Raw genomic sequence first — 26,045 nt, forward strand, 5'->3', positions numbered from 1 at the left:
TAGGGAGGAAAGGAAGATAATTTTAAAATTCTGCTTTTGTGGTGCAGATCCATAACATATGAACATCTGTGTTGGGTTTCCCCGAAAATTTGTTGCTAAGTTGAGGATGCATGCAGGTAGCTCCACTAACACAGGAAAAAAAATCCATCCTAACTTTGGCAGCCTAGGACTTTTCAGGATTCATTTTACATTTAAGGGGAGGGGGGAGGAAAGCAATGCCAAATAGCTTTTGGGAAATAGAGCTGTCTGCCTTTGGCTGGTAGGGAGGTTGCGGAGGGGAGGAGAGGTGAAAGTAGGACACAGCAGAATGAACTACTCTAAAAGCATTTCCAATTAATGAAAACTGCACTGGACCAGAAGCTGGGAAACCCAGATTCTAATCCCAAATCTGTCTGTAGTTAGTGAGCAATGTGACCTTGAACAAATCATATTACCTTCTTTGGGCCTCAGTTTCTTCACCTGTCACTGCAAGGGCATAATTCTGGACATTACTCACTACCCATATGAACTTGGATAAGTCAGTCCTTTAACCTAAGCCTTGTTCTCCTTACCTCTAAAATTAGGGAAATGAACCAGAGCAAGAGCTCCTAGATCCCACCTGGTGAAGCCTGTGGATGCACTCCTTTTTATTTATTTTTTATTCTTTCCCCAATTACATGTAAAAATTAACTTCTAACATCCACTTAAAAAAATGTTTTGAGTTCCAAATTCCCTCCCTACGTTCCCCCTCACATTGAGAAGGCAAACAATTTGATACAAGTTATACGTGTGCATGTTAATCATGTTGTGAAAGACCAAAAAAAAAATACCAAGAAAAATAACGAAAAAGGATCCTTCGATCTGCTTTCAGACTCCATCAGTTTTTTCTCTGGAGATGGAGAGCATTTTTCAGCATAAGTGATGGATTTCTTTCTAAGAAAAATATTTTTAAATGCATAAAACAAAATACATAGAATTACCAACCTCCCCCACCATTATACTGAAGTACAGTGATCAAAACAGAAACAAGTTCCCTGACTCCAGGTTAAGAATTCCTCCACTAGGATTGAGCCCCAGGCCTCCCAGCCCAAAATGGGAGTCCGCCCGAGCACAGAGCCTGCGGCCATGGGAGCAGCTAGCCTGGAGGCCTCCAACCCAGAGTCTAAAGGTTTGAAACTCGCCTTCTTGGACTCCCGGTAGCCAGGATGTGCAGGTAAAATGGCTCATATCCCTCCCTTGAATAAACCCAGAGAATAAAACCTCAGGAGAAACAGAGGAGCCAGAGAAGTGTAGAAGAGTAGCAAGAGAAGTGGGGGAGAGGGCCCTTCCTGTGGTGGCGGAAGGAGACTAGGACAGGAAGAGAGGCATCGCAGCAATCACCTTAGCAGAACAAGAGCAACTGAGCCCCAGGGGGTGGAGCTAAGTAAAGTCAACGCCAGGACCCCAGACTTGGCTTTGCACAGCCAGGGGAAGTGGCAGACACCAGCACAGACAAGAGCTGAGACGACCCCTGCTGCAGAGCAGTCCTGGGGAAGAGGAGACTCCCAGCAGGCAGACCACCCCTCCCCCACACCTCAGGAAACCAGAGGCCATAGCACATAAAGCTAGATCCCAACACAAGAAACTTGGGACAGAGCCCCCTGAGCCTCAGAAACAGAGATCCACTTCAGAAACCAGGAGGAAAAAAAAAACCACCATGAAAAAGAATAGCAAGAAGTCTTCAAAGATGATTGATTCATATTATGGAGACAGGGAAGATCAAACTACCAATTCAGAAGAGGACAGCATGGACATTATACCCACATCTGAAACCTCAAAAGGGAAAGTGAACTGGTCACCAGACCTAAAAGCATTCATGAAAGAACTCAAGGAGGACTTTAAAAACCAAATTAGGGAGGTAAATGAAAAAATGGGAAAAACAGAAAAAAAATTCATTGAGGAAAACAAATCTTTAAAAGGTAAAATCAGGGAATTGGTTAAGGAAAATCAGAATATAAATGGAGAAAATGTCTCACTGAAAAGTAAAATCAACCAAATGGAAAAGGAGATAGAGAAGACAAAGGAAGAAAATAAAACATTAAAAAATTAGAATTGGGCAAGTAGAAGCTAACGACTCTATGAGACACTGAGAATCAGTCAAACAAAATCTAAAACGTGAAAAAATAGAAGAAAACATGAAATATCTGATTGGAAAAACAACCAACCTGGAAAATAGATCCAGGAGAGACAATCTAAGAATTATTGGTCTACCTGAAAGCCATGATAAAAAAAAGAGCCTGGACAGTAACTTCCACGTAATCCTTAAAGAAAATTGCCTGGAGGTCCTAGAACCAGAGGGTAAAACTGTCATCGAAAGAATCCATCGATCACCCCCGAAAAAAGATCCCAAATTGAAAACTCCAAGAAATATTATAGCCAAATTCCAGAACTACCTGGTCAAGGAGAAAATATTGCAAGCAGCTAGAAAGAAACAATTCAAATATCACAGAAACACATCAGGATGACTCAGGATCTTTCAGCTTGTACATTAAATGACAGGAGAAATTGGAATATGATATTCCAAAAGGCAAAGCAGCTTGGACTACAACCAAGGATCAACTACCCAGCAAAACTGAGCATAATTTTGCAGGCAAGGAGATGGACATTCAACGAAATAAGGGAAGTCCAGACCTTCCTGATGAAAAGGCCAGAGCTCAATGGAAAATGTGATCTCCAAATGCAAAACTCAAGAGAGACATAAAAAGGTAAATGGGGAAAAAAAAACCCTAATTAATCAATAAGGCTAATTAATTACATCCTTATATAGGATTATTTTGTTTTATGTATGTTTGATACATATATATATATATATATATATATATGTGTGTGTCAATCTTGAGAATAGTATACTTATGACAATTGAAAGGGATATTCATAGACTGTGGATGTCAGTATAAATAACCAATATAATGATAAAAGACATAATTATAGAGATATAAAGGGATGGTTCTGGGAGAAGGGTAAGGAGATAGCAGAAAAGGGTAAATTACATCACATGAAGAGGTGCAAAAACATATTGTAGTAGAGGGAAAGAAGGGAGGGAGAAGAGCAGTATCTGAGCTTTACTCTCATTGGATTTGGCTCAAGAAGGGAATAACATACCCTGATAAGTATAGAAATCTAACTTGTCCTACAGGCAGTGGGAGGGGAAAGGGGGGGAAAAAAGGAGGGGGGTGGTCAGAAGGGAGGGAAGAAGTAGCAAGTGGAAAATGGGAAGATAAGGGAGGGGAATCAAGAGGGAGGGTAAACTGAGGAAGGTGGCAGTCAAAAGCAAAACTTTGTTGAGGAGTAGAGGGGGAAGGGAGAAATAAAAGCATAAACGGGAGAAATAAGATGGACAAAAAGGCACAGATAGTAATCATAACTGTGAATGTAAATGGGATGAATTCTCCCATAAAATGAAAACAGACAGCAGAATGGATTAAAAACCATAATCCTACGATATGCTGTTTACAAGAAACACATTTGAAACAGGGGGATACACATGGGGTAAAGGTAAAAGGCTGGAGTAGAATATATTGTGCTTCAGCTAAAGTAAAAAAAAGCAGGGGTGGCAATCCTAATCTCAAAAAAAGCAAAAGCAAAGATAGATCTAATTAAAAGATGTAAGGAAGGACACTACATCCTGCTAAAAGGCACCATAAACAATGAAGCAATATCATTATTTAGCATATATGCCCCAAGTGGTATGGCATGCAGATTCTTAGAGGAGAGGTTAAGGGAGTTACAGGAAGAAATAGACAGCAAAACCATAATAATAGGAGACTTCAACCTCCCCATCTCTGAACTTGATAAATCTAACCTCAAAACAAACAAGAAAGAAGTTAAAGAGGTGAACAAAATTTCAGAGAAGGCAGATATGATAGACCTCTGGAGAAAACTGAATGGGTATAAAAAGGAATATACTTTTTTCTGAGTGGTACACGTCACATACTAAAAATTGACCATGTACTAGGGCATAAAAACCTCACAATCCAGTGCAAAAAGGCAGAAGTAGTCAAAGAATCCTTTTCAGATCATGATGCAATAAAAATTATTTGTAATAAAGAACCATGGAAAAATAAGCTAAAAATTATTTGGAAACTAAATAATCTAATTCTAAAGAATGAGTGGGCCAAAGAACAAATCAGAGAAACAATTAATAACTTCATTCAAGAGAATGACAATAATGAGACAACATACCAAAACTTATGGGATACAGGAAAAGTAGTTCTTAGGGGAAGTTTTATATCTCTAAAAGCTTACATCAATAAAATATAGAAAAAGGAGATAAACAAATTGGGCATGCAACTGAAAAAGCTACAAAAAGAACAAACTGAAAATCCCCAATTAAATACCAATAGAAATACTGAAAATCAAAAGAGAGATTAATAAAATTGAAATCAGGAAAACTATTGAATTAATAAATAAAACCAAGAGCTGGTTTTATGAAAAAAAACAATAAAAATTGATAAACCTTTGGTCAATTTGATTAAAAAAAGAAGAAAATCAAATTACCAGTATCAAAAATGAAAAGGGTGAATTCACCTCCAATGAAAAGGAAATTAAAACAATAATTAGGAATTATTTTGCCCAATTGTATGCCCATAAATTTGACAACCTTAGGGATATGGATGAATATCTACAAAAATATAAATTGCCCAGGTTAACAGAAGAGGAAGTAAAATTCCTAAATAATCCCATCTCAGAAAAAGAAATTGAGCATGCCATCAATGAACTCCCTAGGAAAAAATCTCCAGGGCCAGATAGTTTTACATGTGAATTTTATCCAACATTTAAAGAACAATTAACTCCTATACTTTATAGACTATTTGGGAAAATAGGTGGAGTCCTACCAAATTCTTATTATGACACAAATATGGTACTAATACTCAAACCAGGAAGACTCAAAACAGAGAAAGAAAATTATAGACCAATTTCCCTAATGAATATTGATGCAAACACTTTAAATAAAATATTAGCAAAAAGACTGCAGCAACTTATCACGAGAATAGTACACTACGACCAGGTAGGATTTATTCCAGGAATGCAAGGCTGGTTCAATATTAGGAAAACTATCAGCATAATTGATCATACCAACAACAAAACTAGCAGAAACCATATGATCATCTCAATAGATGCAGAAAAAGCCTTTGACAAAATACAATGCCCATTCCTATTCAAAACACTAGACAACATAGGAATAAATGGAGCCTTCCTTAAAATTACAAATAGCATCTACCTAAAACAATCAATAAGCATTATTTGTAAGGGGGGTAACCTAGATGCATTCCCAACAAGATCAGGGGTGAAACAAGAATGTCCATTATCACCCCTACTATTCAATTTTGAGAAACATTAGCTGTAGCAATAAGAGAAGAAAAAGAAATTGAAGAAATCAGAATAGGCAAAAAAGAAACTAAAGTATCACTTTTTGCAGATGATATGATGAGAATCCCAGAGAATTAAGTAAAAAACTACTTGAAATAATAAACAACTTTAGAAAAGCTGCAGGATATAAATTAAAGCCACATAAATCCTCAGCATTCCTATACATTACTAATAAAGCCCAACAGCAAGAGATAGAAAGAGAAATTCCATTCAAAGTTATTGTAGACACTACAAAATATTTGGGAGTCTGTCTGCCAAGACAAACCCAGGGCTTATATGAACATAATTATGAAACACTTTTCACACGAATTAAGTCAGATCTAAATAAATGGGAAAATATCAGTTGCTCATGGTTAGGCCAAGCTAATAAAAATGACAATTTTACCTAAATTAATTTATTTATTCAGTGCCATACCAATTGAACTACCAAAAAATTATTTTGCTGAGCTGGATAAAATAATAACAAAATTCATCTGAAAGAACAAAAGGTCTAGAATATCTAGGGTATTAATGAAATGAAATGCTAGGGAAGGTGGCCTAGCCATACCAGATATTAAACTATACTATAAAGCAGCAGTCATCAAAACTACCTGGTACTGGCTAAGAAACAGAGCTGTGAATCAGTGGAACAGGATAGGTACACAAGACGCAGTAGTCAATGCCTACAGCAATCTACTCTTTGATAAACCCAAAGAATCCAGCTTCTGGGCTAAGAATTCACTATTTCACAAAAACTGCTGGGAAAATTGGAAAATGGTAGGGCAGAAACTGGGCATAGACCAATATCTTACACCATATACCAAAATAAAGTCAAAATGCATTCATGATTTAGGAATAAAGGCTGATACTATAAGCAATTGGAGAGAGCAAGGAATACGTTACCTATCAGATTTATGGAAAAGCAAAGAATTCATGACACAACGAGATAGAGAGCACTACAAAATGCAAAATGGGTAATTTTTTAAGTTGAAATGTTTTTGTATTAAAAAAAGCCAATGCAACAAAGATTAGGAGGGAAGCAGAAAATTGGGAGAAAATCTTTACAAGCAGTGACTCTGATAAAGGCCTCATCTCTAAAATATACAGGGAACTGGGTCAAATTTACAGGAATACAAGTCATTCCCCAATTGAGAAATGGTCAAAGGATATGAACAGACAGTTTTCAGAGGAAGAAATTAAAGACATCTATAGGCATATGAAAAAAATGCTCAAAATCACTACTGATTAGAGAAATGCAAATCGAAACAACTCTTAGGTACCACATCTCTCCTGTCAGATTGGCTAATATGACAAAACAGGAAAATGATAACTGCTGGAGAGGATGTGGGAAAATTGGAACACTGCTACATTGCTGGTGGAGTTGTGAACTGATCCAGCCATTTATAGCCCAAAGGGCTATAAAAATGTTCATACCCTTTGATCCAGCAATACTACTTCTAGGATTGTATCCCAAAGAGATCACACAAGTGGGAAAATGACCCATATGTACAAAAATATTTATAGCAGCTCTTTTTGTAGTAGCAAAGAATTGGACATCAAGGGGATACCCATCAATTGGGGAATGGCAGAACAAGTTGTGGTATATGAAGGTAATGGAATACTACTGTGCAATAAGAAATGGGGATGATATGGACTTCATAATAACATGGAAAAACCTACATGATATAATGCTGAGCAAGCGGAGCAGAACCAGGAGAACATTATACACAACCACAGATATATGGATTCTGTGATGACCAACCCTGATAAGACTTCGCTCTTCTCAGCAATACAAGGTTCAAAGACAACTCCAAAGGACTCATGATGGAGACAGCTATCTACATTCAGAGAAAGAACTATGAAGTATGAATGCAGATGGAGGCACACTGTTTGCTCTCCTTTTTTTTTTCTCTTTTGTTTTTGGTTTTTTTGCTTTTGGTTCTTCTTTCTCCTGATTCATTCCATTGGTCATAATTCTTCTTTACAACTTGACTACAGTGTAAATAAGTTCAATGCGAAGTTATATGTAGAAGATATATCGGATTCCATGCCATCTTGGGGAGGGGGGGGAAGAAAATCTGGAACTCAAAATTATGTGGAACTGAGTGTTGTAAACTAAAAATAAAAAATCTTAATTATAAAAAAAGAAAGGAAAATGAAAGGAAAGAAGGAAGGGAGGGATGAAAAATTAGAACCAATATAAGGCAAGCTCTTTAATATACATATATGTGTATATATATATAATTTATTTATATGAACATAAGTACATACATATAGATATATAAGAGCCACAAAGAAACCCATAACAAAATGAATGTGAATGTTCTTCCTAAAATATTTATTTAGAAAAATTATTTCACGTTTCTACATCTATCATGTAAAATTATTTTAGTGTCACATTATTGAGAGAGTTATTTAAAAGAAAACATAATGTAACATCCAAGATAATGAGCCACAAAATTTATTTAGAGTTTTCACTGTATAGCATGCTAAGTGTAAACCCAAGTTAAACATTCTGTTAATAGTCATTTGTAAATTAAAGCACTAACACTGGTTAATAGTTTTGTATGATTAATAGAATAAAGAGATGTTATCTGCAAGAAAAAAAAAAGAATTCCTGAACTAGAAGATGCTTAAAGCTTCCTTCCAGCTCTAATACTGTTAACACCTGGTGTTAAAAAATACACTTATTTCAAAATTTAAAAAAAAAGGTGTAGAAAGCTGGTCCCAGAAAGACCTGTATGCATGCCCTGTTTCTGACTGACACTAGCTGTGTGACCCTGGGAAAGGCACCTAACTTCTCAGTGCCTCAGGCAACCCTTGGAATCATACAGCAGGTGCCAAATCCCATAGGCAGAGGAAGTTCCTCACCAGGAACACCTTATGCTGATGAAATCACAGGTTCAGTTTATTTTTTTTATTTTAATTTTATTTTTCGTTCCACATTCTCTCCCTCCCCTACCCACTGGAGAAGGCAAGAAAAATGATAGCCATTGTATACGCAAAGCGTATTTCCAAATTGGCCATGACAGGATTAGTTAAAAAAAAAAAACAGCTTGCCAGAAAAATAGGGAGCAAGTAGCTTCTGGGTGAGGAGTGGGGTTGGCTGACTATTAAAAGGGTTCCTTCAGTGCCATTTGTCACATGGCAGACCCAGCAGTGGTGTCCCTCAGGAGCATCTGTTTCCAAAGCATCCTTGGATCACTGGAAGGGATCTTAGAGGTCGGCTAATCTTACTCCCTCATTTCACAGGTGAGGAAACCTGGGCAAATGAGGTCAAATGACTCACCCAAGGTTACACAGGCAGTAAGAAACCAGGATTCCAACCCAGGTCTGCTGACTCCAGTTCCAGCATACTTGGTCTACTATACCACACCAGGTAACCTTGGTATTCATCTGTCCATCCTCCCCATTGGCCTCAGAATCTAGCACCACTCTGAGGCACCCAAATGCTGCTCCAGGGTCAAAAGTCATTGCCAGAATCTTTTTTAGAACAGGGAGAGTTGCCCAGAGCATGGCTCTAGAAACATGCCCTGAGCAAACCCAAAAGACCTGAACACACTAGAGCCCTGACTTATAACTGAGGCTGTGACAGAATTGTAGGACTATGGTTAACTTTCTCCTCCTTACCAAGTTCCTTCTACACGCGCGCGCGCGCGCGCGCGCGCACACACACGCACACACACATGCACACGCGCATATGCACACACACTCGTGTATGCACACAGGTACATGTGCCCTTGACACTGCCTATTAAGAAATCCATACTTGCTACATGCTTAGGAGGTATTCACTCAAGGTCCCGTCTTACAAGGGGCAGAAGGGACAAAAGGAGAAAAATGCAGGAGTTAGATTGCCAATCATCCTGAAATTCTGGAACATTTGTTGCCTGTACCACTCACATGGCATTTACTGAATCAGCAAATTCTAAGAAATGGGAAGGAATCTAAAAACCATCAAATCCAATTTCCCAATTAATACATTCCTGGGCTCATCCAGCCTCTTCTCAAATGCCTCCAGGGACAGGGAGATGACAGCCAAGGTAACCCACGTGGCAAGATTGGACAGCTCTTAAAAAGGTTTTCCTTCTTTTGAACTAAAATCGGCTTTCTTGTAACTTCTACCCACTGTGTGTGTACTGTTCTGCAGCCACAAAGAGTTAGCCTGTTCCCTTTTCTCTACGACAGCCTTCCAAATATTTTAAGACTGCTATGTTCTCCACTTAGACTTTCCTTCTGGGTTAAGGAGGAAGTGGACAAGTGTTTTTATTTATATTGCCTACCTATGTGCCAGGCACTGTGCCAAGCCCTTTACAAATACCTCACATCAACCCTGAGAGGCAGGTGTTCTTATTATCCCCATCTTACAGTTGAGGAAACTAAGTCAAACAAAGGTTGCGTGATTTGCCCAGGCTCACACAGCTAGTAAGGATGAGGCGGGTTTTTAACTGAGCTCTTCCTGACTCCAAGCCCAGTGCTCCATCCAGTTCCTTCAATCGTCCTTTAAATACCATGATTTTGAGTCCTGTTTAACATCTTTCTGGCCCACCTCTGAACATGCTCATTTAATAATGTGTCCCTTAAAATGTGGTTCCCATAACTAAACACAAAACTCCAAATTCGACCTCACTGGCAGAGTAAAGGAAAACCAGCACCCTCAACATTCTAGACTCTATGCCTTCCATTAATGCAACTAAAGACCAAATTAACCTTTTGGACTGCCGTATCATGCTGCTGGTTTGTATTCTGTTTGCAGTCAACTAAAACTTCCAGGTCCTTTTCCCATAAACCAATGCCAGGTCTCACAAATGATTTTGGTTTTTAACCCAAGCGCAGGACTTTATATTTATTCAGATCGAATTTCATCTTCATTTTAGCCCACCATTCCAGGCCCTTAGAGAGCTTTAAAACATCCTGCTGCCTTGGATTGTGTGTACATATCATCTCCATGATGAGATTGCAAACCCCCTAACAGCAGGAAGCATGCCTTCTATGACTAGGTAACCTCCATAGTGGCTTGCACGGATAAATACACTGAGTAAGTTAATTTATGAATGGTGGAGATCCTGGAGACCCAAAGGACAGGCTTTAGGAGATAATTACAGCAGAGAAGTCCTCTGGGGATGGCAAGCAAACTCAGCTAACCACAAGCTATTCAACCCAAGCCCCACTTGGCCCTTCAAGGACCTCACAGCTGTGTAGGCACCTCAGTCTTTCCTGTCAGGAGCAGTTTCTCTGGGTTCACATTTTTGGTAGCAGAAGAAGGAATTCCTGGCCTCAGTTAGAGGTCAGCTCATGTCTCTCTCCACAGAGAACTGGGGAATTGGGCCAGACCACAGCTCCAGGAGTCAAGGTGGCACAAGAATTCTACCACTTCCTAAGAAGCAGAGGTAGTGCCAAGATGAAGGGGTCACGCTCTCCTTCATCCTTCATCCCAGCAATCTGAAGAAGGAGGTGACGACAGTTTACAAAGAGAAAGAAACACCATTCACACTACTGAATTGTAGAAAAATGACCCATGGAGGTTTAATTGATATAGAAAACATGGGGCAAGAGAAGCTGGATTGATTGTCACCACAGTTGTTAAGTACACACAAGCCATTCCTAAACCACATAGCATCAGTCAAGTAACAAAATGGACTCCTCTGAGAGGAGAGGCTTGTGCCTTGCTGTAGTGCCTGGGGGGAGGGGGAGGGCGGGGAGGGTTAAAAAGCAATTTGATCCCCAGGTTTCTCCTCCATGAGAAAGATGATGAAGAGGCTGGTTTCCATGTTGAGGAGTGCTAAGCACAACTCCACTGCCTTAAAGACAGAAAAATAGTGATTTCTTCCAAACAGTGAGACGAACTCACCAAAAATCCCCACCAAATCCCATCGAGGAGCCCACTTGTCTGTTGGCTGATCGAAGGGGACTTGCAGGGGACCCTCTCCCCAGTGCCAAGATGGCTCCAGACCCCTCTCTGATTATTCATCTTCTCCCCTCCTGCCCCCTCGTGCACCGCATGGTCCACAGGTAAACTCAAAAGATTAGAGGCGAGCGGCAAGAAGAGGAAAAAAAGAATGGTGGTTGAAATGCCAATGTTTTTATCCAAACAAGCCAGGTAAGAAGAGGCGGGAGGAAAGCAAGCACTACAAATATTCAAGTTGACCTGAGAACTGAAAAGATGACTGGGATGAGGCTGAGGACAGCCCCATCCACTTTTCTAATGGCTTTCTGGCTATCTGAGGGAAGCCAGAACTTTAATGCCTGAGGGTCATAGAATGGGATCCCTAGAGAGGCCTGCCCTGGCTTCATCTTCCCATGGAGTCTGATTCCCAAGGTCCTCCTTTCCCCAAGCCCAAGAATAAGGCCCTTTTGTTAGTAGGAACCCAGTGATAAAGGCAGAAAGTGATTTCCTCTGTTGCATGGGGCAAGCATAGCAAAGGCAGAAGGAAGACTCAGAGTTGCCTCATTTCTCAGGACCCCACATCAATCAGCATCAGCGAAAGGCTCTGTAAAGCTGACCACAAACCTGAGACAGCCCAAGTTGTTGGGCAAAAAAGGAATCATTAAGAAAAAAACCAGAGGGCCTGGTGCCCTGCTGCTGAGGTATTAGCTCAAAGGAAGCAGATTCAGAACAGAGCTAGTCCCCAAGAAGCACCAAGTCCTGGGGTGAACATGCTTTGGAGAGGGGATGCATCACACCATGATCTGCCCGGTACATCAAGAGTTACAAAACTGGCTACTCTGAGGACCTCTCCAAAATACCCTGGAGAGCTGAGGGAGAGAATCAGTCCACTGGAAGGGCTAAGACCACTCCCTGAAGGTTCCCTTGGCTTTCTGACATCAGGTCCCCATGGAAGTGTCCAGCTCTACCCTCCTCTCCTTCCCACCATGAGGGGGCTTGTCAGCCCTACCTCATCTGCACTGGCATAATAATGCAGGCCCTAATGGGTGATGGAAGCTCAAAACTTTTCCATGTAGGATACATTGTGGGTTTCTCAGAGGGTGTGGCTTGCTACACTCCTCCCATTGCCCCCTACACCATCATCACTCCTACACCTTCCCCCAAAGTCCTGAGAGGGTAAGGCTTATATAGCAGAGGAATGATGGATCAGGGACAATAAAGTGCAGGAGGCTCCTTAGGCACTTGGTCTAAGATGAGGGGGGCCTGGAGAGCCCTATACCCTACTGCCACAGGGGCCTTAATAGTGATACACCTTCAGCTTGTTTTTTTCATCCAGGTCCAGCTGCAGCAGGCCCGAGGTAACCGAGGACTTGGGTGTGGTGGAGAAGAGGGGTCTGGTAACACTGTGAAGGAAAAGCTGAGATTGGCTGGAGCAAAGATACAGAGGGAATGAAGGTCATGGGAAGTGGGAAAAGAGAAAGAAGACCACCCTCTGATCCCCACCAAAGCCCCAGGGGTACATGCAGCACCCATCCTTTATCTCTGTGACATTATCCCAGCCTCCCTGCACCGGAAGTGTGGGCACACAAAGGCAAAGGGATAAGTTGAAAGGATACACCTTGGGGTCCTTCTTCATATGTTCTAGCCACTTCCTATTGGACTCGATCATGCCTTGAAAGTTGGCACCACTGCTCTGAGAGATCTGGGAGTGGGAGCGACGCAAGAGGCGGAGCTGTTCACTGAAGCCCAGGTGGCATGGGGGTGAGGAGAGAAAGAGAGCAGACAGGAAGAGGAAACCAAGGAAGAAGGTGAAACTTCAGGGCTCATCTCAGTCTGGATGCCCCCACCCCTCAGCAAAGAGAAATGTAAAAGGACATAAGCAATCCAGCTAGAAGCCGCTGCCAGACCCTGGATCTGTTTTACCTCACAAAGCCAGTTGGCAAGACCTGACTGCTTCCCAGCCTCCCCATCAAACAGCATCTTTTTTTCCAGGAATAGGGAGGGGACAAAGGAAGATTCCTCCCTTAGGAGAGCACCAATGCCTTGGATCTAGATTTGTTCATATATCCACTTTCTGCCAGTCCCTGAAGCAAAGCACTCTGACCCTCCCAGACACCCACCCCCACCTTACCCTCTGAAGCAAACCAGAATGTTTGGGGTTTTTTTTTTCCTGAGGGGTGAAAGAATGTGCAGAGAAAAATGTAGTATGGGGGGTGGGGCGGGCAGTACAGAAGAACTGGCAAAGAGGGATGAACAAGGAATGAGAAAATTACAATTGGCTTAAGTAACTGCCTCTTGTAGGGAGACCCCTGCTCCAGATGCTGCTTATCAGTAACCAGGGTACACCATGGCAGGCTAATAGCTCAGAGAGTTATCTACGGGAACTGGGCTCCAAGGGCTAGAAAGGGCAGGAAGGAGTCCAGCTCCAGAGCTGATCTTTCCTGCCCAGCTCTCATGAGACAGATTTTTCTAATGGGACGCCTTTGGAGATGGGTCAGGTAAGCTCTGGCATTTGGGATTCTCTGGAAGGAGAGGTCCTCCCACTGGATGCCTCTCTTGGTGACAGCGGGATCTTGCCCTGCAAGTTGATGGGGCAGGTGTGGAACAGGGTTGAATCGCCTAAATCTGCGTGAGGTGGAGGGCAGTCATGCTAATGGGGGCCCTCTCCTGGTCTTTTTTGGGAGACAGACTAGATCTGCTTTTCCCCAGAGGTCCCATCCCTTGGGAAGAAATGGGGAGCAGCCTAAATCCATAACAATGACTACAGAAAAGAAGTCAGGAAGCTCACCTGGCAGAAATATAACCCAACCTATTGTCCAGAGGAGCTGGGCTTCCACTAAGTAATGGGACTCCAGCTGAAAAACATCAAAAAATGGTTACAGAAAGGTAACCTGAACTGGTACTCCCATCCTCACCTAGCTGCCTCTTCTGGAAGCCTTTTCTCACTACCAAAAATTTAATTTTTCCAACAGGGAAACAGGAGAGGATTCCCCAGGCACTCATGTCTCTAAGGTAGTAGGGATATTAGCAGCATCCTTGCTTAGAGATGGTAGAGATGACTCCCACAGCTCAACTATCCAGTGAGAACATTCCATTGGGTCATCTTCCAGGCAAACTACCCATGAGGGCCTACAGCTTCCCAAATTTTCCATTTCCCAGATTCATTTAATTTTGAGACCAACATGGTATCTTTCACCAAAGGGCCCATGGACTGCCTGTATGGGCTGGAGAACTATACAATGAAGAAGACAGAGTTGATCAGAGTGAGGTAAGGAGAATCAGCTGGAGACCAGGAACAGGGGCGTGGGGGGGGGGGAACTTACCCGGGAAATATTTGTGCCACTTCTCCACCAGAAAGTTGTCCACTGACTGAGCAACTGACGAGGTGAGCCCAGAGCTTAGTCCAGGGTCCCAGGCCCACTGATTGGGAACAGGGATGCCAGTGGAGGGAGTCAAAGGGGTAGGTGCTGAAACTCTGGTCACAGAAGGGTGAGTGCAGATGGGAGCGGTCTTGGAGGGCAGGGGAGGCATCTGGACTTGTGTTGAAGTTAAGACAGGTGATGGTTGGATGCTGAGGGTGCCCAAGACGCTCAGTACACCATTGAGCTCATTGGTGATTCTCTGTAAGGAGTTGCTCAGGTATCGGATCTTGTTGAGCTGGAGGAAAGGCATGTTTGACACTGGGTTCTCTGAAAGAAAAGATGTTGGTGGTGAAGGAGGAATTCAGGGGCCACCTCCAGATCACCTAGTGTTTCCAGCTTCTCAGGATGGCCTCCTGTCTGTGGAAGAAGGCATAGATCGACAAGAGGTGCTTTTCAGCTTTTTAACCTGGTGGAAATCTCAAAGTCTACCCAGAGAGAGAGCCCTCAAAGTTCAGTCACCCTCACGGCTGAATGGGGCCCACACCTCCCAGAAAAGACACCGACTCCCCAGGAGCCGGGATTAGACAGAAGTAGAGAGGTCAGAAAAGGTGAAAGGTGTTTCTGCCCACTGGATGGCCAGATTGGAAGAGAAATTCTGAAAGCTGGGAGCTGGAGAGGAAAGAGTCAGTGAGGAAGCAAATCTCGGGTGACCAACAGAAGCCTCCGTAGAGCTGAGGGCTAGATGGTGACAACTCAACCTGCCTTCCCCTGAGTCTTCATGAATGCTGCTGGATATTTTGTCTTTTCCTCCACCCTTGTCACCTCCCCATTTCCAGCCAAACAATACTCACCATGGGGCAGAGGGGAGGTCTCAGGGCTTGAACTGCTGCTGTCTTCAAAATCACTAACATCAAATGTTACCACCTTCCTATAGGAGGCTCCTCTCAGTGTGTCCTCATCTGAAAGCTAAGTGGAGAAGGAGGCAGTTGGGACTTATCCCTCTTATGGGCCCAATGCCTTCCTGTCCACATGACCAGTGGGGTCTGAGGACACCACCTCACTGCTCTAAGGGCAGCAGAGACCTGCAAAGACAACTTTGCGGGGACATCTATGGGAAGGGCAGTCAATATGGGATTGGTCGCTCTCTTAACCGAAAGGACCTGATCCCAGAGCCAGGACAAAGTATCTGTGCACCTGTGGGAAAGATTTGAAAATGTCCTCAATCCTCAGCGCTCCTGCCCCCACCCTCACACCCCTCCCTCCCTCCCAAGTCTGCAAATCATTACTTGTATGTTACTGTCTTGCAGGAGGCATCGAGCCTTTACCATAGCCAACACATGCAACTTAACACAAAATAAATACCTACAAGGCCACAGAAAGCAGGATTCTCTGGCAGTGAAAACATTTGCATTTATAATAATAGTAAATAATAATAGCTAGCCTTTTATAGTGCTTTCAGGTTTGCAAAGTGTTTTTCATATGCTCATCTGATCCTCTTAACAATCCTGTGTGGGAGGTGCTATCATTATCCTCAATTCCCAGATAAGGAAACCAAAGCACAGAGAGGCTAAGTAAATATCTGAGGCAGAATTCCAACTCAGGTCTTTCTGACTCCAAGTCCTGTGCTCTACTCACTGTACCACCCTAGGTAACTACCTAGCTCACCTAGCACTAATCCTGGCTAGAGCTGATTCCCACCCTTTGCCCAGAAGATGGTCTGACTCTTCCCCTGGAAGCTCCTTCCCCTTGGTTCTTAACTAAACACTCAGGGCTATCTATCCACTGGCAGGTCAGCAAAGTAGCAGGGGTTTAGACCAGCATAGCTGTGTGAACAGAGCACCTTTTCAAACACCTCATGGATGGCAGTCATTATCTCTTTGTGATGACATGGTTGATGGGAAGGTACAGATCAGGGGGAGGATTGCTATGCGGCCAGAATCACTAAGCAGGTACAGCTGGGCCCACAAGTACACTCAGCCTCAAAAATCACACTGGAGACCACCATTATCTCCTAAACATCATGGGACCTTGGAAAGCCATCTCAACCAACCCCCTGTTTTACTGGAGTCAAGAGAAGCCACATGAACTCCCTGAGGTCCCAGAGTTGCATGTATAAAGGCCGGGACTTTGACCTTGGTTCTCTGACTCCAGATCCAGGCATGATGCCTGGATCTATCTCAAAGCTCGGCCTAAGGATTCCCATACTTTTTCCCCAGATCCTGCACCCCCAGACCCTCCAACCCCAAGACAGAAGATATGATCTATGGCATCTGAGCAAGAGGAAGGCAGCAGTCACAGCTCCTCCACACTGGGCATGAATCTGAGGGCCTGTACCTCTTCACGAATGGAATTCTCCAGCTGACTCAGCTTCTCCTCTTTTTTCTTCAGTAGAACTTGGCCCTTGCGCATGGCTGACTTCATCTCATCCAGGTTTTTTGTCTCCTGCAGTCAGGTAAAAAAGATGGGAGAGAGAATCAGAGCAGTGATGGGGTCCTGAGCAATGCAGCTGGCCAGGAAAAACGGTGTTAGTGAAGGGAAGGAGCAGATGGGTAGCGGGAAGAGGTGGCAGCATTCATTAGCCCAACAGTAAGCAACCCAGGGGATACCAGCCTCTCTGTCAATGCCAAGGGCTCAGCCTTTGGTCAGCCACAGGGTTCCTTCCCTGCCTTTCTAACCCTTACTGTATCACACGCTATCGGTTTTAAGCAAACTGTAGCATCAGCCTTCTGACTGAGAATTAAAATATCCCAAAAGGATCTGCATTGCTGGCAATATCAAAATGGTCCCACCAATCGTGCTAAGTCTGTGACTTCTACTGAAAAGTATTCTTTGCAAGAAAGGGCCCCAGAATCAACTTACACTGAAGACTGTTATTGTAACAATAATAACGATAACCAGCATTTACATAGCACTTGAAGGTTTGCAATGAGCTGTAATGTTATTCATTTGATCTTCACAACAAACCTGTGAGGCAGGTGCAACCATGACCCCACTTTACAGCTGAGGAAACTGAGGCAAACACAGGTTAAGTGACTTGTCCAGGGTCACACTGTATGTGTCTGAGACAGGATTTGAACTTGGGTCTTCCCAACTCCAAGTCCAGCACTCTTGGCCACTGAACCCCACTAGCTGCCTCTGTTATGTTCAAAAACATACAGTAGTATCAACATGGTACCTTTCTTAAAGACTTAAAGATTTTGAAGATGCACTGATTATGATGCCATGCTTCGGAAGCCTGCTTTAGCTTGCCTGATCTCTAGATCCTCGCCCAAGACCACGGTCCTAGAATCTAGAAGGATCATCTTAGGGAAAATCCTCCTGACACAGTGCACAGAGGGAACCCAAGATCCTTCCCATCCCTTCCTCTGGGTCTGGAGAGCTACCTGTCCCACCCTACATAGAAACACCTGGCTTTCCTTCCCACCTTGCCCTCACGCCTTCTTACCTCCTCTAGGTTCTTTCGTATATCTTCTAGGTTATGGGAATTAGGCAAGTCTTCAGAGGTCACCTGGGCAGTGGCTACATCATGGCGCCACTGCTGCTGGGCAGCTTTTAGAGCTGTCTGGCGCTTCCTCATAGAGCGTGTCTGCCGGACCAGGAATTCCCTGGCACTGCGAAGGGACACACCCTCAGAGGAGAGATAATGGCGGATGCTGTGGGAAGACAGGCCAGGATGAGGGAGAGTCAGAGATGAAAAGGCTCTCATGCTCATTCCCAATGCCCTTCAGACCCACAAAATCCTCTTGGTTCATGGTCACTGAGAGGAGTTTCTGCAGGTGGGGCCTCAGGGATTGATGACAGCTTCCAGAGGCTCACTAGGGAGAAGGGCTAGGGCCTCCAACGCAGTCATGAAGCACTTGTTAGAATAACTACTATGTGCAGGGTACTACATTAGGTGTCATTAATCCTTCCTTCCTGACCCTATATGGAGCAAGCCCACAGGCTACTGGGCAGAAACCCAAGTTCTCCCTTATATAGCTGGACTCTGCCAATGATGAAAAAAGATGGACAGCTTTCCAGTATGCTTCCTGGGTCCTCTTCTGAGAGCCCACCCCTATCCCCAGCCTTGCCAGCAGCAAACTTCCTTTCAGTTGATTCCTCCCACAAGGATTTATTAAGTACCTCCTATATAGAGAGCATAAAGGGTGCCCCCAATATTTACTTATCCAGCCGGGGAGTGCTTTCCTCATTGTTCTGGGAGCTGATGGCCGGGGGCTCCTTATCCAGGGTCTAAGAAGGAAAGAGCAGAAAGGATCAATAGCAGGAGAGTAAGGCACCAAGTCCACCAATCTGGAGAAAGAAATGGTCCTGACAGCGCCCCCTATCTCCTGCAGAGTCTCAACCTGTTTGGGAGTGGCAAACTCAAGAAAATGCCTAGCCAAACTTGACAGACACTACCAAATGGTAAAATCCCAGTTGGCTTGAGAAATGGGGAAAAGTCAGGCAGGGATGGTGGCACAGGTGCCAGAAGGTCTGAGAAAAACACAATGACAGTCACAGTCACAGACCAGGCAGAAACCCAACTATCTAAAGGCTACAAAGTCACGCCACCGTCCTTCCAAATGTACTCTGCAGACCTAAGCGAAGCTCCTCATCCTTCTCAAAAGTAGGCCCCAGCTCACCGTCCCGCCAGACTTCCTCAGATCCTCCAGGTGGAGCTCCCCTTCACGACGGGGAGAAGCGACAGTGCTCTCCTCAACAGCCAGTTCATTCAAAGCATCCTGCTTCCTTTGGGCCTCAGCCTCCAAGTCGCTGTAACAGACGGTAAGGGAGACACGTTCATGTCAACAAAGGGCTGATAACATACTGATCTGTCCCCACATCATTCAGCAAACACTTGACTGACACACTGAACACAACACACTTATGCTAAAGTCTCGTCCCTAGGTCACACCTGTAGTCCATAAGCCCTGATTCACAGGAGGGAGCTGGGGCATTCCAGACTCATTTCTGGAGGCAGCTAGGTGGTACAGCTGATAAAGCACTGGGCCTGGAGTCAAGAAAACTTGAGTTCAAATCTGACCTCAGACACCAGCTGTGTGAACCCTGGGCAAGTCACTTAACCTCTGTCGGCCTCAGTTTCCTCATCTGTGAAACGGGGATAATAACAGCACCTACCTCTCAAATGAGATAATCTTTATAAAGCACTTCTTACAGTGCCTGGCACATAGTAGGTGCTGAATATTTATTCCCTGTCCCCTTCCCTCATTTCTCTCCCAGGGCTCCTGAATGAAGACTGGGGAATCCCACACACCACTGCCCCCACATACTCCTTTGGAAACAAGGGGGCAGAGCAGCAACTGCCCTGTGGCTTTGGAGACCTCGTTGCCCCCATGCTCCAAGTGGGCCAGCAGTCAGAATCTACATAACCTTGTTTCATTTCCATGCTAATGGCGCATGAGCAAGATGTGGTGACCAACAGCTGGGTGTGCCCACCTAGCTGGGCGAGGGTGTTGCAGAGCCCCCACCTGATCCGTCTCTGCAGCCTCTGACTGCGGGCCTGAAGCACCTCCACCTGGGACTCCAGCTCAGCCTTCCGTGACCGCAGCTCCTCTAGGGTCCGGCGCAGCTGCCGGGTGGACTCCACCAGCTGGGCTTGCTCCTTCCTCGCTTCCTCCAGGTGTTGGTGGGTAGATGTGGCTTCCTGAAGGTACAAGGAAAGTGGAGCCTTCTCGGGGCCAAAGTGGAGAAAAGCCAGAGGAGAACTGGGAAGAAGTCACACTTCTAGAAGGTGAGACCCAGGAAAGTATTGTAGGAGAGGGCAAAGAGCTGGAATGAGACCCGTTTTTCTGCTGCTTGTAAGGGTCTTATATCCTTTCCCACCATGGTCATGACAACCTAGTGTCCATCCCATAGCTCCCGATAGGGAAAATCATTTCCATTTTGGTGTTGAGCTCCAGTGTTCTGGACTGGGCCAGAAGGAATGAGGGAGGGAGAGAAACAGAGAGAAGAGGAAAAAGAGGAAAGGAGAGAGAGAAAACTAAACATGGAATGATACAGACCTCTCTCTCCAGGGCAATCTGCTTCTCTACATCTAGAAGCTGCTGCTTCTTCTTTCTGATGGTGTCCTCCTACAATAGGATTAAAGGAGCCATGAAGACTTCAGGGCCAGGGGATGAAGGAGCTATCTGTCAGAGCCTCCTCCATTAGGGAAGGCAGGGCCAGAATCGAGGCATGCTGGGAGTTCTGACCTGCACCCCGCACTCTCCCCTCCACAAGGCACTTACTTGCAGATCCAGTTGGATCAATCTGGCCTTAATCTCTTTAGTTCTGCCTTCAAGTTCTGCTTCTGAATCCTGGAACTTCCTTTCCTATACAGAATGGCAGATGGAAATAAAGATGCCAGGGACATAAGGAATGAGGTAAAGCTAGGAGTGGGGTAATTAGGACCTTGGAGTTCCCAAAATGCTGAAATCCTAGATTTTACCTGATGGTCCCTCCCTCTACCATGTTCCAAGAGTGTCACGCCTTATTTCCAACAAGGCAGAAGAGAAGCAAAACCTCTGCCTCCAGGCTTCTACTGGTGTGGATAGAGCAGGTGAACGTTCTAAAAACACTTGACCCAGGAATTTAAAAAAATGGAAAAGCTCCCAGCCTTGAAGCAGACAGAACAGGTTCAGAAGCGATTCCTCTAGATACCACTGTGCCATTGCCTTCGGTCAGGCAGATGCCAATAACTCTCCAGCTCTGCACAACAACGTGTCCTCTACGCCTGCATCTCCAGAGCGGGTCCCCTCGCTCACCTGCTCTCGGTGCCTGAGCTGGATTTCGCTGAGCTGCCTTTCCAGGTCCCGCTGCATGGTCTCCAGCTCCCGATCATGGGACCGCCTCACACGCTCCATCTCACCTGCCAAGTTTGTCCGAAGATCTGCTCGCTGCTTCCTCTCCTGGCAGAGCGAAGAAGGGGCCAGGCTGAGTGAGTTGTTATAGTATCTTAACAGACCTATGTAGACAGATGGGCCACAGTATTTCCCCCCAACCTTGGACAAATAAGATCGATGACAGAGTAAATACCATTGAAGCTGACCCTTACAGAAGAAAAGGGTAAGGTCAGAGAGGAAGGACCTAAACTCTAGCCTACTCCCCACCTCTACTCCAACGCATGCACGCTTCCCCCCCACCCACACACATACATGTATATACATTGTGCATGCACACACATCTCAGATGCCCATAACCTTCTCCTGCCTTCATTTCCAAACAGAGAAGACTTGAGGAAGGAGGAATAACTTCATGCCCATCCCCTCCCCCCACTACCACTCTCAGCACCGCTCAGCAGAAGGGGCAGGCTCCTCCAGGCCGTAACTTAGCGACAGAATCGAATGGTTCAGAACCTGAATGAACCCTGTAGACCACTTAGGATAGCACACTCATCTTCACATAGAAACACAACTATGAGTGGTCACCCGCCTCTACACTCCAAGACTTCCACTGAAGCGTGTGCTCCCCACTACCTTGGGAGGCAGCTTTTCCCAGGCAGATCAGTTAGTCAGTCAGTTGACATGCATATATTAAGCACTTACTATATGCTAAACACTGTGCTAAGCATTGGGAATACAGATACAAGCAAGCAAAGAGCTCTGGTTCTAATGGGGGAGACAACGTGTAAATAACTAGGTGGGTAGAAGGAGAGGAAAGAGGAGCCCATTTCAGAGGGGAAGGTGGCAGGCCTAGAAAGGCCTCCAGCAGAGGGTGAGACCTGAGATGAGTCCAGAAGGAAGCCAGGGGCCTATGAGGCAAGTCTGAGACGGAGAGCATTGGAGGGGCGGGCCAGGAGGCGGGCCAGGAGGCAGGCCGGGGCAGTCGGATCACAGAGTGCATGCAGACATATGGGCAGAGCTCCAGAACACATTCCTTATCCTCCCACATGTTCTTTCTCTAGCTACCAACCATCTGGGTGATTCTCAGATAGTTAATCCAAGGTCCCCGCCCGCTCAAGGCTATGCAACGTGAGCCAGGGGACACTGCAGACAGGTTACCTCTTCATCATACTGCCCCCTGGTCTCTGCCAGCACTTGTTGGTGCTCCTCTTTCATTCTGTCCATCCTCCGCTCATGGTCCTTCTCCACGTCCTCCCTCTTCTCTCTCAGGAGGTCGCTGAGCTGCAGTGTACCAGAAAGGCTAACGTGGGCAGCACTGGGCGTGGTCAGAGGCCCAGGTATACACATAAACCAGAGATGCTGCCCACACATCCCTTCTGCAAGCCAGGGGTATGTCCAGGGTGAAAGGGGGCAGTGAGCCTCCATCAGTCCATGTGTCTAAACCTACCTTTGACAGAATGAGCGAGTCAAGGGGCCACCCTGGCCTAAGCCTCATCCTACAAACCATCCTTCCACCCTGGTACTTCCTACTACAGAATATGGGAGGGAGACCCTCAGGATAGTGTCTGGAGAACCCAGGGAAAACTCATGCCAGTGTGAGGAAAATGAGCTGTAACAAGTATGGAGCAGAGTGGGAGTTCTTCTGGATCCCTATGCACCAGGGTGCTCTCTGCCACCTGCTCACCACCTCTCAGGACAGGCAGCTGGAAGGGTCTGCCATGCCACTCCCTCCCCAGTGACCCCCTGGGCAGCCAAGAACAGCATTCACCTCTCTCTCATACTCCATCACGCGGTAGGCTTTCTGTTGGGTTCTCTGTTCTGCCTGAGCCAGCTCTTCCTGCAGCTGGGCCTCCTCCTTCCGATGGACCTCCTCTATCCGCTTTTGCAGGCCAGCAATGTCCTGAGGAAGGATTGAATAGTGCTAAGGAAGAGGCAGAGGATAGGGCAGTATAGGAAAAAGATGCCGGATTTAGAGCCAAAACAACTCGGTTCAAACCCCAGCTCTTCAACTTGCCTTCTGTGTGACCTGGGACAAGTTAATTAATCTCTCATGGTTGGGCTACCCAGATTCTAAAGCCCCTTCCAGCTTTAAACTGATGATGCTACGAGAAGACCCCAGCTATGCCTTCAGGAAGGGCACACCTCACAAACATTTATTAAGCTCCTATCAAGCAGCTGCCATTTATCAAGTGCCTACTATGTGCCCAGCACTGTACTAAGTGCTGGGGAGGAAAAGATAAAATGAATAAGTCCTTGCATTCAAGAAATGTTAGGAAGGTGGCTGGCACTATGGGTAGGGTGTTGTACTTCCAATCAAGGATTCAAATCCTGTCTCAGACACACCCTAGCTTGTCAACCTCAGAAAGTCAGTTAACTTTTATCAGCTCCAGTTTTCCTGCCTGTAAAACAGAGATGATAATAGCGTGGACCTCACAAAGGTTATTGTGAGGACTAAGTGAGATGATGTCTGTAAAGAGCTCTGCAAACCTTGAAAAGTTAGCCAAATACCAGCTATTATTAAGGAGCTTACTTCCATCAGAGGAAGACAACAAATATGTAAATAAGTACAAAATAAATAAATCTATCTTATCCAATAGGAAAGTAGAAGGGAAAAGGGACAAGAGAAGGGGGGAGGGGGGTGGTGATAGAAAGAAGGGCAGACAGGGGCCGGGGATAATCAGAAGCAAAACACTTTTGAGGAAGGACAGGGTGAAAGAAGAGAGAGAATAGAATAAGGGGGGAGGATAGGATGGAGGGAAATACAGGTAGCAATAACTGAAAAAAAATTTGAAGCAAGTTTCTCTGATAAAGGCCTCATTCCTCTAACATATAGAGAACTGTGTCAAGTTTATAAAAATAAGAGCCATTCCCCAATTGATAAATATTCAAAAGACATGATCAGTTTTCAGATGAAGTAATCAAAGCTATCTATAGCCATATGAAAAATGCTCTAACTCACTATTGATAGGAAAATGCAAATTAAAACAATTCTGAGATACTACCTCATGCCTATTCAATTGGCTAATTGGAGGAGAAAAGCTAAATGACAAATGTTGGAGGGGATGTGAGAAAAATGAGACACTAATGCATTGTTGGTGGAGTTGTGAACTGATTGAACCATTCTGTAGAGCAATTTGGAACTACACCCAAAGGGCTATAAAACCATGCTTACCTAGCAATACCACTACTAGGTCTGTATCCCAAAAGAGATAAAAAAACAAAAAGGAAAAAGACCTATATGTACAAAAATATTTATAGCAGCTCTTTTCTGGAGGTAAAGAATTAGAAATTGAGGGGCTGCCCATCAATTGGGGAATGTAGTATGTGATCATGAAGGAATACTGTTGTACTATAAGAAATGATGAGCAGGATGCCCTCAGAGAAACCTGAAAAGACTTGCAAGAACGGATACAAAGTGCAATGGACTGTGTACAAAGTAACAGCAATATTGTGAGATGATCGGCTGCGAATGACTTAGCTATTCTGAGCAATACAATGATCCAAGACAACTCTGAAGGACTTATGATGAAAAATGCTGTCCATCCCCAGAGAAAGAACTGATGGTGTCTGAATACAGATTGAAGCAGACTTTTTAACTTTATTTTTCTTGAGCTTCTTTTCTTTTGGTCTGTGTTTTTTAGTTTGTTTGTTTTTTTACCACAAGGCTGGTAGGGAAGTGTCTTTTTGCATCATTGCATATGTACAACCTATATCAGATTGTTTGCCTTCTCAATGAGGGGGACTGGAGAGGGAGAAAGGGAAAGAATTTGGAACTCAAAGTTTTAAAAATGAATGTTAAAAATTGTTTTTACATGTAACTAGGGAAAATAAAAATAATATACTTTTTTAAAAAGTATAAAATAAATACAATAAAGGGATGCCTACTCTGCACTTACATTCCATGGGCAGATGACAACACTGGACGGCGCACTAACAAGTCAGGAGCTTGGGGGAGCAGGAAAGGTTTCATGTAAGAGGTGGCGCCTGAACAGAGGGAGTCCTGAAGGAAGCTAAGCATGCTAAAAGGAGAGGACAGTAAGAGCATACAATCCAGGCCCTCTCTGAAAGGACAGAGAAGGCAGGTGAAAAGCCGAGTTCAAGAAAGAATAAGTAAATCAGTTCGGCTAGAGCACAGTGTGTGGGAAGGGTTGTCGTATGAGATAAGTCTGGAAAGGCAGACTGGAGCTTTAAATGCTGGGCTGGAGAGACTGTGTTTGATCCTGGAGATGACCATCAGAGCACCCTTTAACGAGATCAACTACATGGTCAGACTTCTGGCTTTGGAAGTTTATTTGGGGAACCATATGGAGGACAGAATGGAAAGGGGAAAAAATAGCAGCAAGAAAATCAATGAAGAAATAGACAGCGCTATTTGTCAATAGTCCAGGTGAGAGGTGAGGTCGTGGCCGTGAGAGGACAGAGAAGGGAAGAGTGCATCCTAGGAGATGCTGGGGGGCTAGAAGCAATGTTACCCGACAATGTATTTAACGTGGGGGTCCATGCTCTGTGGGGACTGGACACTGAGGGGGAACCTCCTTTGCCAACCTAAATTGTGACCAGAGTCCATAACACTACAGTTGACTCTTTGGAAGCAAGGTCCCCTGGCATC

At 44.6% G+C, this 26,045-nt stretch overlaps 1 protein-coding gene across 2 annotated transcripts in view; it reads right to left on the reverse strand.

The window, feature by feature from the left end:
- Positions 1–10,863: 10,863 nt before the first annotated feature.
- CEP164 (centrosomal protein 164) overlaps positions 10,864–26,045 on the reverse strand; it is a 77,857-nt gene continuing 62,675 nt past the window's right edge. The window contains exons 19-33 of one of the 2 annotated variants that reach the window (XM_036746934.1): positions 23,205–23,336; positions 22,595–22,717; positions 21,359–21,502; positions 20,843–20,926; positions 20,618–20,686; positions 20,084–20,259; positions 19,238–19,367; positions 18,778–18,845; positions 18,061–18,268; positions 16,950–17,057; positions 15,467–15,581; positions 14,577–14,942; positions 14,042–14,108; positions 12,870–12,992; positions 10,864–12,647 (exon numbers count right to left, since the gene is read on the reverse strand). In XM_036746934.1, coding sequence (XP_036602829.1) covers positions 12,551–12,647; positions 12,870–12,992; positions 14,042–14,108; positions 14,577–14,942; positions 15,467–15,581; positions 16,950–17,057; positions 18,061–18,268; positions 18,778–18,845; positions 19,238–19,367; positions 20,084–20,259; positions 20,618–20,686; positions 20,843–20,926; positions 21,359–21,502; positions 22,595–22,717; positions 23,205–23,336 — 2,010 coding nt within the window. In that variant the 3' untranslated portion in view covers positions 10,864–12,550. Of the gene's footprint in view, positions 12,993–14,041; positions 14,109–14,576; positions 14,943–15,466; positions 15,582–16,949; positions 17,058–18,060; positions 18,269–18,777; positions 18,846–19,237; positions 19,368–20,083; positions 20,260–20,617; positions 20,687–20,842; positions 20,927–21,358; positions 21,503–22,594; positions 22,718–23,204; positions 23,337–26,045 lie in introns of both variants that reach the window. The other variant, XM_036746933.1, reaches the window with a different exon arrangement.

This window comes from Trichosurus vulpecula, chromosome 2 (genome assembly GCF_011100635.1).
Source record: "Trichosurus vulpecula isolate mTriVul1 chromosome 2, mTriVul1.pri, whole genome shotgun sequence".
Lineage (NCBI taxonomy): Eukaryota > Metazoa > Chordata > Mammalia > Diprotodontia > Phalangeridae > Trichosurus > Trichosurus vulpecula.